The sequence below is a fragment of the Aureococcus anophagefferens genome, assembly GCF_000186865.1.
Source record: "Aureococcus anophagefferens unplaced genomic scaffold AURANscaffold_4, whole genome shotgun sequence".
NCBI classification, from domain to species: Eukaryota; class Pelagophyceae; order Pelagomonadales; family Pelagomonadaceae; genus Aureococcus; species Aureococcus anophagefferens.
This window is the reverse complement of record NW_008705564.1, coordinates 2,981,484-2,997,003: the sequence shown is the minus strand read 5'-3', so window position 1 is coordinate 2,997,003 and position 15,520 is coordinate 2,981,484. Positions and strand designations below refer to the sequence as shown.

General features: G+C 53.2%; 2 protein-coding genes across 2 annotated transcripts in view; one reads left to right on the top strand and one right to left on the bottom strand.

Moving 5' to 3' along the window:
- Positions 1-3,295: 3,295 nt before the first annotated feature.
- AURANDRAFT_21962 (hypothetical protein) lies at positions 3,296-3,637 on the top strand (the record flags this gene model as incomplete). Its single annotated transcript, XM_009036207.1, has 1 exon — positions 3,296-3,637. The coding sequence occupies one exon, from the start codon at positions 3,296-3,298 to the stop codon at positions 3,635-3,637; it is 342 nt and encodes a 113-aa protein (XP_009034455.1).
- Positions 3,638-12,005: 8,368 nt separating this feature from the next.
- AURANDRAFT_62418 (hypothetical protein) overlaps positions 12,006-15,520 on the bottom strand; it is a gene marked incomplete at both ends in the record, with an annotated part of 12,485 nt that continues 8,970 nt past the window's right edge. Inside the window, 4 exons of the mRNA XM_009036204.1 lie at positions 12,006-12,044; positions 12,445-12,506; positions 13,461-13,564; positions 14,524-14,640. Of these exons, the coding sequence (XP_009034452.1) occupies positions 12,006-12,044; positions 12,445-12,506; positions 13,461-13,564; positions 14,524-14,640 (322 nt within the window). The remainder of the gene's footprint in view (positions 12,045-12,444; positions 12,507-13,460; positions 13,565-14,523; positions 14,641-15,520) is intronic.

Genomic DNA, 15,520 nt, shown 5'->3' with positions numbered 1-15,520 from the left:
TCCGCGAGGTTGGTGCGTCTACATCTGCGCCTACGTCGCGCACGCGTACGTACAAAGCCCCGCGCTGGTCGGCACCTCGAACGGAAACCGCAGGCATCTGCCCCTCGTAGGCACCATCGCCCTGCGACGTCGTCTCTTCCAACGCACCAGCCATGGAACGGGCAATCGAGTCCCGGGTCTGTTGCAATTCATCGAGCAGCTGCGAAAACGACCGTGCCGACAAGGGCGCCGTCATGTTAAAATTTAATACTCAATACTCGCGCGATTTAAATACAATGTCAGTAATTGTGGCTGAGGAAGGTTAAAATGCAACAATCTCAGGAGGAAGATTCTCCTGTATCTGCCCTACTGTCCTTATTTTCCCTTTTCTTCCTACCTTGCAGTCTCATATCCTCATGAGACTGACTTCAGTCCCAAGGTCCCCATTTTAGTATGGGGGTCCTTCCTCCTTTTCCCAATTTCCTTCTCTTTCTAGGTCGGGGAACCTGAACCAACCGAAGAAGAGATAGCTCAGCAGAGAGCAGATGAAGAAGCAGCTCGTCAAGAAAGACTTCAGCGGGATGCAGATGCTCTTGCAGCAACTGAGAGAGAAGAAGAACGACTTCGCGAAGAAGAACATCAGGCTGAGATTGCTAGAAAACCGGCTGAACTTGATGCTCTCAGACAGCAAACACCATCAGAACGCAGAAACCAACAGAATGAACGTGGTCTAGCTTTGATGGGCACTTCCCTTGACAAAATGACCAGTATTTTGCGAGGGCCGCCAGTCCAACATCAGCAAAAAGCAACTGGAATTTATGGAACTTCTTAATGCCGATGCTGTAGCAGATGCTAAGCTAAAAGAGAGTCAATTAAGCGACCCAACTATGGGCAACTCTAACTGGTACCCCGGTGTACTCAGTTCAGAACAATCCAGACATTTTTCCAAGGGTATCATCACCAGTAAGGAATTTAGCTATTCTAAGGCTAATAATGAGTTTCAGGAGGCAAGCAGGCCTAACGACATGCATTTTCCGAGGAGTTTGGAGGATGTACCAGATAAAGTAGAAGCTTGGAGAGCAAGCTTTACAGGCTCTTTACAGCAATTTGTGATGGATGCACCAGATTATCATGCTTACATTACCACTAGCTCAAGAGTTACTGGCTCGGGCGCGTCGCTGCCAAGAGTTTCGCGCCGGCTATAGGGGCCCTCACGCGCCTTGACGCGCGAGTATAGCTCAAGTATTTACGCTATCCGGCGATTTAAATACAGTGTCAGTAATTGTGGCTGAGGAAGGTTAAAATGCAACAATCTCAGGAGTCCCGCCAGGATTCCCGCCCGGGTGTCGGTGCGGCTAGCTATGGTTGTTTTTCACACTGCGCGGTAGGGCAACTCGTAAATAGATCAGTTTCGGGCAGAATCAAGGGCTGTGCGTAGCCCCTCGTGCCCTGTCCCGGCGTGTACGTGAAGGTGTGCGTCGACCAGCCGGGGGTCGCCGACGGTGCGACGCTGCCCTGGTACCAGCGCGTTGCTTCGCTGCCCTGGTACCAGAACTCGCAGTCCAAAGGCGAGCTGCACTCCTCGAGCGTCGCCGGACGCGTGGCTGCAGCCATGGGCCGATTCTGAAATGGTTTTATGTGGAAATGCCTGTGTTGGTTTAGTCACGACGGTCCGAAGCGTGAACGAGACCCTCGGCGCTTGGTGCAGGTACCACCTCTCAGTAGGGTTCGACTTTATCTTCGTTTACATGGACGCCCCAGGGGAGGATGTGGCTGCAGGCGCAGCGGCTCGGATGTGTGGAGAGCGAGTATGCGTGATTGAATGCCCTACCTCCGGACGTGAAGATCTATTATTACGGCTGCCCGCTGCGGCCCAACGGCTTGGGCCACACTGCCAGGACGAAGTAATGGCGAGACAACTTGTCGCTGCATGGCATGCTATCGCAGTGCTGGCTCCTAAATGTGGTGTCGACTGGTTGATGCACCTCGATGCGGACGAGTTGTTGGACCCCGGGTTTGGACGGCGAGTGGGAGAGGTCTTCTGGTGCTTGAACATTGCAGGTGCTCGCTGCTCAACTTTCAAAAATTGGGAGTCTATACCCGAGGTCGATGGAGCTTCCAATCCTTTTGCAGCACACACTCTGTTCAAGAGACCAGTTGCTTCAATGCCAGGTGGCACCTGTACATCGTTCTGGGAAGAGCGACACGAAACTCATAAGTCGTATTTCCTCTTTTATGATAATGGGAAGGCTGGCTGTCGCGTTGAGCCAGGTATGCGTCCGATGTCGCTATCATGGTTGTACCTTTCGCGCTATTAGGCGCGAAACCCCTCTCGGTGCACGAGTGGTTGCCAGGGGACGCACACGGCCTGGAATGTTGGGCCTCAAATCTCGTTGGACTCTTCAGAACCGATGAGCGTCGAGGACCGACCGCTGCATCGTGCGCGGACGATACCAAAGTGCTTCACTACCCTGTATGTTCTTCTGCTGCCCTACTTGAGAAGTGGTCTACCCGTGCCATCACAGAGACTCGGTTCGATAGGGCGGAGAGTAGGTACAATACGCTAGGCCACTTTCCAAATTCGTGGTTTGCTGGCAATGCACCAATCCCCGCGTCATTTCACCGCGACTGCAGGGATATTTTCTCGCATACCGTGTCAGCACACGAGCCTTGTTATGCACACGACGTGGCAGCTGATCTTTTCCATCGTTATATTGCTCTCACAGATGGAATTGAGGTAGCAAGGCAACTCACGCTCGGTGTGTGTACGCGTTTTGATGCTATTGGGTGTGCAGATGCGACATTAGCGTGCAACAGTCGACATTCGCCGTCAAGAAGGACACGTAGTATAGGCGGCGGCAGTATTGTCGATGTGCTCAGACCACCACCTAGGCCGCATTCGCAGGTTGCTAGTCCTAGCAACCTAGCAACGGGCCCATCAATACTCATTGATGCGGACGGTACTGCAGCACGTGCTGTTGCGGCAGGAATTGAGCGCAACGGCTTTGCCATTACACGCGTGGCCAAAACGTTGATGGAAACTTTTACAAGAGGGAGATCCGAAGTCGATCATCTCGATACCTCTGGCAAGCTGGCGCCTGGTAAAGTCGCAGCGCGCGGTGCCAATGTTGCAGATCGCGCTGATAAGGTTGTCTGGCTAACTGACATTAGCGCAAGTGCTTCTACGCACCTCGCAGAAATACGGAGCGCAATCAATGCCTTTGTAGCGCGGTGCGTGCCTTGGCTCTCAGCACATGAAGCCCACGATGCCAGTCGACAACACGCTCCTTTCGTCTTGAGTGAAAGCACTGATACTATGTTGGCCGTCTATGGTGGTGATGGGTGTGCATATTCCCCCCACATCGATAATTTTGATGGGGATGGGCGTTGTGGCAAAGACGAAGGTCGGCTCCTGACCGTCGTTGCCTACCTCAATGCACAGACTTGGGGCGCGCATCGTGGCGGGCACCTCAGACTCCATTCAAAAACAGGAAGGTGTGTTGATGTTTGTCCGACCGCGGGAACGATTGTTCTTTTCCGCGCGGATACTCTTGTCCACGAAGTGCGCCCGGCCTTTGTTACACGCCGTGCTATGACCGTGTGGCACATGGGCCGGCGAGAGACAGCCGCCGACCATGGGGTTCTTCGGAGCGAGTAAGCCGTAAGGCAAGAAGTGGACGGCAAGTTCGTGATTAAGGCAGCTGGAGCCTCGCGCGCGCCAAAACTGTCATGATGCGAGATCTTCTCGTACTCGTGCGACTCCGCCCACTCCTCGGACCCGAAGATCTCTGAGGTAGACGTCGTGCGCCGACTCCAGGACGAGCGACCTGTCGATGATTTCCTGCTTAAGCTTGCGTTTGATCGTGCCTATGAGCGGCTCAGCGGTTTTGCCGCTCGCGCGGCTCGTCGACGGCGTCGTCACACGCTCCAGCGAGGCCGTTCCACGGGCCTTTGCCGTGGCCGGGACAACCGATGTCCCACGACGCGCTCACTTCGCTGGCCTACGGGAGAACCGTCAGACGCTGGAAACTTGGACGCCGCCCTAGCCTTGGAGTAGTATCCGAGTCAGCCGCGTCACCCCCGTCCCAGGGACCCCCGGGACACCGTGACGTCCGACGAGGCGAGGTACGTCGCATGGTTCTTTCGGGGACTTCGTGGTGGATGGGCCTTCGAGGCTCACTCAACTTACTCGTAATGCCAAGCATTATCTTACTCGACTAGAAAGCTACTTTGCACAGGTAGTCTTTGCTTAGCCAGGAAAGTAGCGCGGTGTGGCGGGAGAATGGACTAAGGTAACTTGGCTGGCTTAGCTTGAAGTTGGCAGTGCAGAGGGCTCGTATCCCTGTTATGACCTTATGATAGTTACAGCGAACGACGAGGGATATATATCTGAACTTCCATGGCGTTGCTCCTTTTCTTTCTTACTCACTTAACTCCAGCGAATGAGGACAAAGAGCCCCGGTCCGATTAGTCTACCTGCTTGAGTAGGTAGTCGACTAACTAATTATTACCATACCCTAGTCAGGAGTCAGGCTGAGGGTAAACTACCACCAAGAGGCATGCACAAAATACGATAACTAATGTCATGTTGATCTACGATGGGTGCTCTGAGAATGGGGTTAGGTAGTGGTAGTGGTAGTGGGGGTAGTGCCCCTGGAGCCGCTGGAGACCACTGGCACTCGACTCCACCGGAAATATGCTTGTTTTGGCTCTATCGGCCAGTTTGGATCTCGAGCTCGAGCAAACTGGTGGTTTTGACGCTCGATCATAAATTTCGACGGATGGAGGTCGTGGCCGAGCAGCCCTCCAGCTGCCGATTGGCCAGAGCGGGTGGTTCACAGGCTTCGTTGACCCTATGTCCGCCCACGTGCCTCCTGACTACCACCATATTTTGGTCCCACCTACCGCAGCTGGAGTCCCCAGAGCCCGCCCATTCAGTGGAGGATATCACATATAACGTACAAAAAATTTATTAAACAAGAGGGAGATGCCACACGCACTGCAAATTTTTCATTTAAAATTTACCATCGATTCAGCGCATCATAAGACTTAGTAGCCTGACAGCGCATGTGTTTTGAGGATAGCGATATCGACAGTATGTCCATGGCGGACCTAGCCCAACGTGCTCTAGGGAAGTTTACGAAGACGGTCCGGTCGGCGACGCGTGATTTATCAGACATGACAGGTGATGGCAAGCTGACATCGTTTAGAGTCCCAAATGGCGGTGATCACGCCACAGTTCTGGGGATCGACCGCGAGAATTATGACTTAAGAAATGGAGACCTTGCGGCCTCAATACCCTCAGATGATTCAGTTCGACTTCTCCAACGCGAGACAACAGAGATAGTCTATGACAACCCGGTGGCTACAATGGACACTGGAGAGAGGTCGCCGCCGTCCCACGAAGAGATCAGCGAAAAGAGATCGCTTGGAGATGAGGCCAGGGGTCCAATCCCAAGCCCCAAGGTCCTGCAACTGAGCAAAAATGATGACCTGGGACTTCCATCGAGCCATGAGAACGCATTGAACTGCCCAACTTTGACCGTCTCATGCCAAGGGGATATCCCGCTCAAACAGCGGGCTTGGCATCGAATATTTTCAGGGCTTGGGGGCGCCAACTCCGAATCTCGATCATCTGAGTTCTGCAATCTCCATGATCTCTCAAATGGTCTAAACTCCGAAAGTCCTCCACTTGTTCATGGCTCCGTGGACACGCATATCGCACTCGTGGCTCCAAATAACACCTGCCAGGGATTTACTTGCCGAACCGATGATGTTTTTTTGCCGCTACCACACAAGTCAAGTGCTGCTTCAGTCCAACCGCCGTCATGCTCCGATCATCAAAGCTCATTTGTAGCCGGGCTGACACGTCTTTTGGTTGGGCCTAGTTGGTTGGATGTTGTTGCGGATACCGCAAGAGGGGCGGTCGAAGATATGCGCTCGCCAAGGAGGCAATCCACAGGTCGGCATGTTGGGCGCTCCCAGGTGCTCCAGGAGCATCTGCATCGGCGTGAAATTGCTGAGATGGATGCGAAACACGTTGCTATGAAAAAGGAACTCATTTGTCAGAGTCTACGGGCAGTACTGTCGCTGCCGACTGTCCTAAGGAAAGTTCCACGTGAAAAGGTGGCGAAGGCGTTTGCCAATGACATCACAGAAACGCGGCAAAGGCCCATTGTAGCTCACATGCCCGCATCTGATCGCTCAAGACGAGCTATCCTTCGAAACGATATAGACCGAACTATTGATCGGCTCATTGAGGTGAGAAGTCGCCTGAAGGCCATCAGGAATCTGGCGGTTGGGAGTAGTGCGGCGACCAAGCCTGCGTTACGAGATGAGCAGAGCCATCAAGCACGCGTCCGCAGCCAGCCATCATCTTCCTCAAGTGGTGAGACGGAAGGTTATTCAAGCCGCATCGAATCGCTGGAAGACGCTTTGCACCGTGCCCGCTGCCAGGTTTCAGCATCTTCAGCCACCGCCCTTCAAGAAAAGAAATACCAGGGCAGGCAGATAGTGACAAACGCCGGAACAAACAATTATTCGCGAGCAATCTTCCTAGCTGCTCCGTCCACAGGTCATATTGCCGCGACACGAACGCAACTTCGCAAACGGGGGAAAAGCTCCATCGCCGCGCTGCGCGTACAGCTCGATGGAGCCAACGCCACATCTACGAGCTTTTGCGGAGGCGTAGGCAAGGTGTCTCAACTTGCTGCAAACCTAAAGGCTGTCAAGAGTGAAAAAGGGAGCATTGTTGAGGGCGCCAGATTCTCAACTAGTGCGCCCAATAGCGGAGATCAGACCAAAACCCCTTCTTTAGAAGCTGCAAGCCATAATAGAGTTGAGGACACGCAGCCTGATTGTCCAACTCGACCTAAATGTCCAAATCAGACTGGGCGGATGCTCGCGGCTGCACTACCCAAAGGATTGTCTGGTGATGCGCATGCGGACCATGGGGATGCTATCTCTGCCCTCCACGCATCGTTCGCAGCGGCGCAAGCTGCACATGCATCCGAAATCGGTGGACTTAGGAGCGCGCTCGCAGCTGCCCGCGCAGCTTCTGTGACCACGAATAGAGACAATGTTGAATCGAACCTGTACACAAAGATTAATTCCGCGAAAGAACAGGATGGGATGGTAGAAGCACTTAAACTTCAGCTCAAAGCACTCACTAGCGCGCATGGCAGGGAAATGCAGCGCCTTAAAAAGGATATCCAGGCGGAAGTTTCAGCTGGAATGAGAAGAGGTATGTCAGAGGACGATTCTAAGACGATGATCGAGATGCTTAGAAACCAGCTAGAGGCAGCAGGCCTAAAGCCGATAGACAAGGTCAAAGTCTCCTTTTGATTTCCAAGATGGCACGTGCTCCATAGCATCATCAACATAGGTTATTTCTTTCGAAGATGCGAAGGCAAAGCTCCACGCCGCTGTTCAGCGCCTCATGCGAGGCGACTTAGACGCCGAGTCTGAGCTGGAAGAATGGGATGCGAGCAATCCGTGTCTCAGTTGGCGGCTCCTGTGCTCAAGATTCAGCTAATCCTTGAAATATGTGAACATAGGCATTTGTGCGAGCGCATCCAGATCACGCACGCGAAGAAAAAGAAAAAGCCTTGGCATGGGAGGCACAGAACACACCGCTCAACAAAGAGGCTCTACGAACGATGCGGTCATTTGTCCCGGAGGACATCATGACCAATTCGAGCCTGAAGAGCCTGCTTGAGGCGGGTGTTACACCGGCTTTAGCGAGGAGGCTCATCAATAACCGCGCACTTTGGCTCATTCGCGTTCACGACGTGCGACCGAGATCAGCGCCACTTTCGAGCTCAACTTTCTATACCATTAATAGGCATTTCTAAAACGGATCCACATCGCAGACCTCAAGTCAAAGTACGCAATTCATGGGCTTGATCTGACAGAATTGCACGTGTGCAGAGTCCTCTGGCGATCATGCACGCAATTCATTGATCCTGCTGTCTAGGCGTGCTGTTTGGTGCGTTCTCTCGCAGGTTGCTTTCGACAACGATGGGACGGGTGACAAGGCAAGATGGAAGGATGACGCAAGGCTGAAACTACATAACGCGATAGATAAAGTAGCGGCTGGGACGCTATCTGCTAGTGGCATCCGACACGGTGCTTACAAGAACGCACTGCCACTCTTTGATCCAGATGCAAATCCAAGCGAACCAGAGCACACGAAGTCTACTGCGTTCGCCCGCTCTTATGATACGCCAGCCCCAAGGAGAATTGAGCGAAGAACGACAGTCGCAGCATCCACCGCCGTTCAAATACAGAGGGAGGATCGAAGCCATGGCACCGTCTCAATTGCAAAGCACCCGCCAAAAGATGCACTTGCCAAGGCTGCTCCGTCAGTCATTGATGAACTTCGGGCAAAACAGCGCAAGCGGAGAACACCCAACTCCTGCCCTCAGAACTCAAGCTAGCTAGTTGCTGACACCGACTTTCTGTTTGCTGAGCTACAAGTTGCTTCAAAGACGCTGCATGCACCTAGGCTAGACCACACCGGGGGATCATGGCCAGCACCAACCACGCATACTCGCCGGCGCGAATTCTCGGGACACAGAAGTTATAAAGGGGGTGACTCCTAGATCAGGCCCTATGGGGGCTCCTCCGCGGGTTCGCGCGGCCCGTGAAGCCTCCCGCCGCGCGCGCCTTTGTGTCTCCGGGCCCGCCTGGGTCCGTGGGTGACCCGTCGAGGTCGGGCGCACGGCGTCGAGCGCTGTCGCGCGCCGCGCACGCGCGCCAAACGCGCGCGGGCTACGTCCGTGGGTGGCGCCTCTATGGGTGCCGGAAACCCATCTCAGCTGTTTGGATTCGGCACAACCTGAGATGAAGCACCCGCCCTGGCCTACCCTTCTCCGTCCCTGCTGAGGTGGCTGCGCCATCCATGCCAGCGTGCAGGCCCTCCGGGAGTGTGGCTGAGGTGGCTGCGCCATCCAAGCGCGGTCCGTCGGCCTTCATTCGGCACTCATAGTTGAATCGAGCTCAGCACTCACAATTGAATCGAGCTCAGCCCCCCCTTGAGGGAGGAGTTTACCTTGCTTCCTTTAGCTTCAGGCTAGTGGGAGATACGAAAGGCCAAGTGGACGGAAACTTATCTTCGCCTATCATATCTGAAGTATCTTCTCAGCTCTCCAAATTTGGGCTACGCTTTTTTCGATGAAGACTAAATATGGCGGGGCGGGGCGTGGTCAAGAGATTGTGAGATACCAACATACCTTGACGGAGACGAGCAACCGTCGAGGCGACATCCACGCACACGGGATACGCCGCGTAGCCCTTTTTGCAGTCGTAATCTTCGCCGCGTATGTGTCCGCGATGGGCTTCCTTGCGTTCGTAACACCCGGCGCGACACCCGCTCTGAAGGCATCTGTGATTACTGGCTCTGATTCTGAGTGTTCCATGGCCAAGACGACTTCGAGATCTATGGTTGTTGGCGCGTCCGTGGCGATGGACATGTCACGATTGATGCCTTTGCGGGCGACTTTGCACTACACGATGTCGGGGGCACTCCTACAGTACTCAAAAAAGGCGTTGGTCACGGCAAAATATTCGCCTCGGGGGTCCACTTTATCTTCTTTGTGGACTGAGAAACTGATGATCGAGATGACCACGCCTCTCGAGACGACCATCGGGGAACTCGAGATGTATCGACTTCGACCCAAGACTGTGTATGACTACACTATCTACGTCCAGGTAATAGGTGATGATTACGCGACGATGGAATACGCCGGAGACTTTAAAACCGGTGGTACTGGCTTCCCGCGTTTCGATGAAGCACCGTATTTGCACCTGGGTGGCTCAAACCCCTCATTTGAGATGGCAACATTCGCTGTTTCCCCTGGGATAGTGGTGAACGGCTCAGGGTCGGCCGGTGGGACGATGTCGTTTGAGGGCATTGTCGCGGTCGACGCTGAAGGTTGGGTTGTTTGGTACTATCATACTTGCTCTCCAGTTGCATGGGATTTTACACCAGGTGAAAACGTTGCAATAATTAATTCGGCGGCGTCCTGTACAGATCAAGGGCGCGAATACTCACGGAATGGTTCAGTTTACACGGAGAATTCCCAATTCCAGATTGTAGATGTCCACGGTCTCATGCAATCGCAGACCAAGATGGCTTGCTCTGGAGCGCCAGTGAACTATAACGCCCTCGCTGCGGAGTGCCGTGTAGACCACTCTTCGCCGCTGCATGCGCGCGACTTGCTGACTACAACATACGATGTCGTCAAGATACCCAACATTACCGTCCTTGCCCGATCTGCGCCAAATGAGACGGCAATAACGAAGCATGACATTTTTGCCATGTCGAAGATCTCCAGGTACAACTCAGAGACCAGCTCTATAGAAGACATTTATGAGATGTCGAACTTCTTGGAACCTGAATCATACATGCCAGCTTCTGCCGGGTGGAAGACAATCACAAATGTCGCTTGCTCAGGCGGTGCCTCGGCAAATCCGATAGACTACCACCAGATCTCCTCAGTATCGCCTGGCGCCTTTAGCAATTACATAGTTGCCTCAAAATCCTTGGATGCCGTTTTCTCTCTCGCCCACGACGGTTCTGGCAAACAGTGGACCCTTTCGCCAGATGAAACTATCTCCGATTTCACTTTCGTTTCAGATGCTGACAAATTCTTTTCCCCATTAGACGTCACTCAACTCCCGAATGGTAATATCCTTATGATCGATGGTGGTTCCAATCGTCCGGGTTGCACACTCTCGACTCAAAGGGGGTGTTTCTCCCGCGCCATCATGTATAAGCTCGATCCCTTGGCTTCAATTGTTTCTGTAGCCTGGCAATTTGAATTTCCGTTTGGTCTTCAGAATCCATCGTCACACCTTGAGTCCAAGGCCGATGTGTGGAAACATGCTATGACGCACGATGCATTTTCTGTTGATGGTGGTTCTGCACGAAAGCTTTCTAATGGGCGCTTCCTCCTCGCCTTCCCATCTCTAGAGAAGACCCGTGATTGGGATCCCTCGGGTGCAGGATATGCGTATGAGGTTGACATGGATGCCCACGATGTGATTGTTTCCAAACTCACCTTTCCTACTGACGAGGGCCTGTCATTTGCTGAAGGAAATTTCCGCCTCGTCCCCTGGGGACAAGTTCACCGCGAGTCATCTACATGCCCCTTCTCTGTCGAAGAAGACTCACTGCAGGGTCGACCAACAGCAGGACCATAGTCTCCAGCCCAAAGGACATGCGCATGCCTCGCACGCCGCCGGAGCTCTGTAGGTACTTGGTGAGAGCAGTGCTCATTGGCCCGCCCTGAGGCGAGACATTGTCGCGCGCGCCTATTGCTGGTCGCGACCTACGTCCCCGGGTGTACTGCGATGGCGAACTGCACCTCGCCATAGATTTGCGGTTGTACGCAGCGTCGGGAGCAGGGTTACTAACTACCAGCGGCGTCCTGCTCGATTACGAAAGTCGCCTTCGAGCCAGTAAACCAAAATTGTTGCAGTATTAAGTCATTCTGAGCCAGCGTCATCGGAGAAAAGAAAAAAAATTTTGTATCATGGGAAAATCATGCCACGGCCGATATTAAAGTAACTTAATACTTTTTCCGGTGTTCAGCCCTCTATGTATGTAGCCTACTGCGGCAGCACTCCGCGGCTGGCGCGTCGGACGGCCCTCTGTGCTCGCTGATTCGGACGACCACAAAACAGGTTTGTAAAGGGACTCATGTACCAAAGTGGACGCAATTTTATTTAAAGACGGGGGGGCAACACCATTCAAACACACATCTTATGTCCGAGAGCGCCTGGGGCAAGGCTTCCTGGCCACCCAATTTTCTTTGCAGCATCTTTGATGCATTTTTGGATATGGGGCGACGCCCCACGGCCACCCATTCATTCAGAGCTGTGCAAAGGAAATCTGGAGCCATTCGGACAAAAGCTCGTTCCAACTTCGACCTTGAATGGTATTGCCCCCCGGTCAAAAGCGCAGATGGTTGTCGTGCACCAGCGCCCATTGACTAATGGCGCGTACACCTCCATCCCAAAAATCAGGTCGGCCGCACAGCACAAAAGAGCCACGAGCATGCCTAGAAGTCCAACTTTTAAGGCAGAGGTCAATTTAATTTATGACTTCTTCAAGAGCAAGGCGAACTTCAAAGAACGAAGTGATTAGTATCGTGCCTGTGTGTGTGTAAGACATCAGGACTCGTCAGATATCGCGTACCCCACACAGGTGATCTGTTGGACGTCCGTCTTGTGACGTGAGCAATATTTCCTCATGATCCCCCGCCTAATTAGTGCCGATCAGTGGGACAATTAGTGCTTCTGGCCAAATATTATCGGCACGCAGCTGCTTCGCACATCAAGTTTACTCAAACAAGCAATGGCCTATCGGATGAAACAATCAGAGGAATATGTTTGAAATCAAAACCTTACATGCCCGCTGTCTGTGATTGCAAACCCATGGCTATTAGCTTGCTCAAAGACATACTCGCCAAACAGCGCAAGCAGGTAGCGCCCCCCAGTATCTTGCCAGTACGCGCAGCCACCTAATTAGGGAGTTTAAAAAAGAAATGATGATAATTGAAGAACGTTTAAATAGAGTGGAGCTCAAAAGGAGCATAACGTGAAATAGGCGACCAGCACCAAATTCGCTCGTGATGTGATCCTCCAAGGCATCTCCGCAGAGGTACGCGCTGTCGAGTTCATCAAATGCTCGGCCAGACAGCATGTCACACAACGCAAAGATCGACGGGGGTCTAGTCAGCAACTCCAAAAGGAGGGCATGGAGCTCTCTTGAGTACCTGAACACAGTTTCAAAGTTTCAAGGGGTTGTTTGCATGGTCTCGTATCTGAAAAACGTGCCCTAACACTGCTTTCCAGCATAGTGCGAACTTGTTGAAGACGCTGCGTCCATAAGGTAACTGATACCTGATGAATAATGTGCCGATTTTTGGTGGCCTCTGATGGTTTAAGCAATGCATAATTGCATGGCGAGCAGAGTACTGGCGGACCAGCGTGGAATCTGCAGTTGGTCTTGTTGCGAGCGCTAGAATCACATGTCCGAGAGCGAGGATATCGTCCCGCTGTCCATCTGCAACACTTTTGCCTGGACGGACCCACTAATTTAACCAAAAAAATTATTAGCACTGGCCAGGACAGGCGTCATACTCAAGCACGTCAGTTACTCCGACGCCACCAAGACGAATACGTCCACAGCTGCTAGTGATTAGAATACGCGAAAGCCCGATACCTCGGCATGCCTGACAATGTCCGCATGATTCTAACTTGCGTTGGAGGACATTGGTCGACCATCGTGGCCGCATGTATGGTTCGTGTTGCAGTAACTAGTTGCAAGAGATAACTCCAAAGACATGATTCGTCAATAAGTGAAGTGCCATCTGTGCATGTCGGTACTTCGAGGTGAGTTATTGCCAGAACACATACCCTGGGTTGATGGTGCAAAATGATATTGAAGCAGTGATTGCGCGCATGGCCAATACTGATGAACAAAATAGGTTGCTCCGCCATGAACAAATATACGACGAAGAGATATGATATTGGAATGACAGACTGCACGCCAACGCGATTGAACGGAAGCGGTGACCTATAGAACCATAGTTGTGACAATTCAATTGTCGCCGTTTACCTTTTGGGAAACGCGAGCGCCGTCAACGCGACGCAGGGCATAGGGCAGGCCAGAGCGACGGTCTATGACCTTGTATATCGAGCTGAGGTAACCAAATGAGCCGGCAACTTGCGTGGCATGAATTCCATAGTCCAGGGGAAATGCGGCGCAATACTCGGGAGGTATCTCATTATAACGTTCATCATCTGGCTCCAGTTGTTTAAGAGTATCATGCGCTTGAGTCTCGAGGTGCTGTCGCAGCGCATAGGGGAAACCAACTGCCGAAGCGGCGCACGAATTCCGCCACCTTAGTAGACAGGCCCTGTGTAATACAAACACGCATATTTGCCTGCGCTGCCATGGATGCCGGGGCATGACTGTTGTCGTAGCATTTGGTGAGTTCCCATTCAATATTTCCCACCTCCTGATCGAACTTAGCTCCGAAAAGCTTGGCCTGACCAGATCTTGTACGGGCCTCGTTGCCTGTATCATCGACACTCATTAGGTCATGCTGTACTAAGTTCTGCTTTTACGTGTGACTCCGTCAAGAAAAAAATGCAACCGTTTCGGGTTATTTCGATCATTTTGCTATCAGACGAATGTCGAGCTTCAGCGCTATTCGCAAATTCGCGCCCGCTCGGTGCATTGTTGGCCCCTATAAATGATGTACCAGGAATCTCTGGAGACGAACCTATTCGATCAAGGGGGCTACTCTCCCTACTAGCCGTTACATCACAGCCAATATCTTAATGCGGAGCGACACACCTTTGATTGGGCACCCACTCAGGCGCAGAACCATTCATCTCAGTCCGCACACTACTTGCACGGCTGTATCCGGATGTTGGAAAATGGCGGGCGGACCGAAGATCACAGAAACGTGAGATTTCGTGGCTGGCTCGCTGCGGGGCTGCGCTCGTCGCGTTCCGGCATGGACTGACGCGGCGCGGCCGCGCATCCGCGCGTACTTGTCGAGCAGGCGCTGCATCACTTCGGCGACGGGCGGCTCCGCGCTGGACGTGGCGATGGCGGCCTTCATGTCCAGGTTCATGTCGTGGCTATGACCGCCGGCTAAAATTACCGAGAATATACTCAGGACGGTAATTCATAGGTAATTACTAGTAATTACCGCTGCTCCAAATCAGTTACCGAGGATTGCGACACCATGGGGCTACTCATGTCCATTGATTTTCGTTGCATATAAGCTGGACACCACTCGATTTCACAGAATAGTCGCAAGTTTTGGCTCTAGTGGGAGATACGAAAGGCCAAGTGGACGGAAATCCCCTGATCGTGGTGCTGGTATGTAATGGGATGCTAGCTAGTTACGCTGGACCTTTCTTAAGCTGGACGTCCACAGTCTAAGAGTCGTACTCGGTCTGTTCCGGAGAAGCTGCTCGCTTGCTTCTCGCATGTTCCACCCCATCATAACAGTGACTCTAGCCTGCCTCACAACTCGCACTCACGCATCGTGTGTTAGCGACGCGCCCGGGTCGCTCGGGCGGTAAGGACCGGCGTCTCCTTCCGACGGTCCGCCACGCGGGAAAACCCCGACGGACCCCGCAAGACCGCAGGCGCGAGAAGCAGGAGCTCTGCGAGGGCGAGGCGCCAGGCGCGGCGGCGTGTGCGCGGGCGGCGCTGCGCCGCACGGGCGGCAGCGCGGGCCTGGGGCCGCGGGACGCAGTGGTGCTGTGCCGCGGCGCAGCGTGCGACGCGGGGCAGCGAGGGAATCCATAGTCACTTCGACTTAGTATCCGCGATGAATCGTCAAAGGAAACACCCACTCCTTGAGAACTCTCTGAAAGATGATCGCTGTCCAAAAACTAGCCGAAACGAGCGGAAAACGACCGAGATAGCAGCCGCCAGAGTTGGGAAATATCTCACCCTTGTGCTGCCCAGGTACGACGCGCCAGGCCGCTGCGCCGCGGCCGCGCCCCG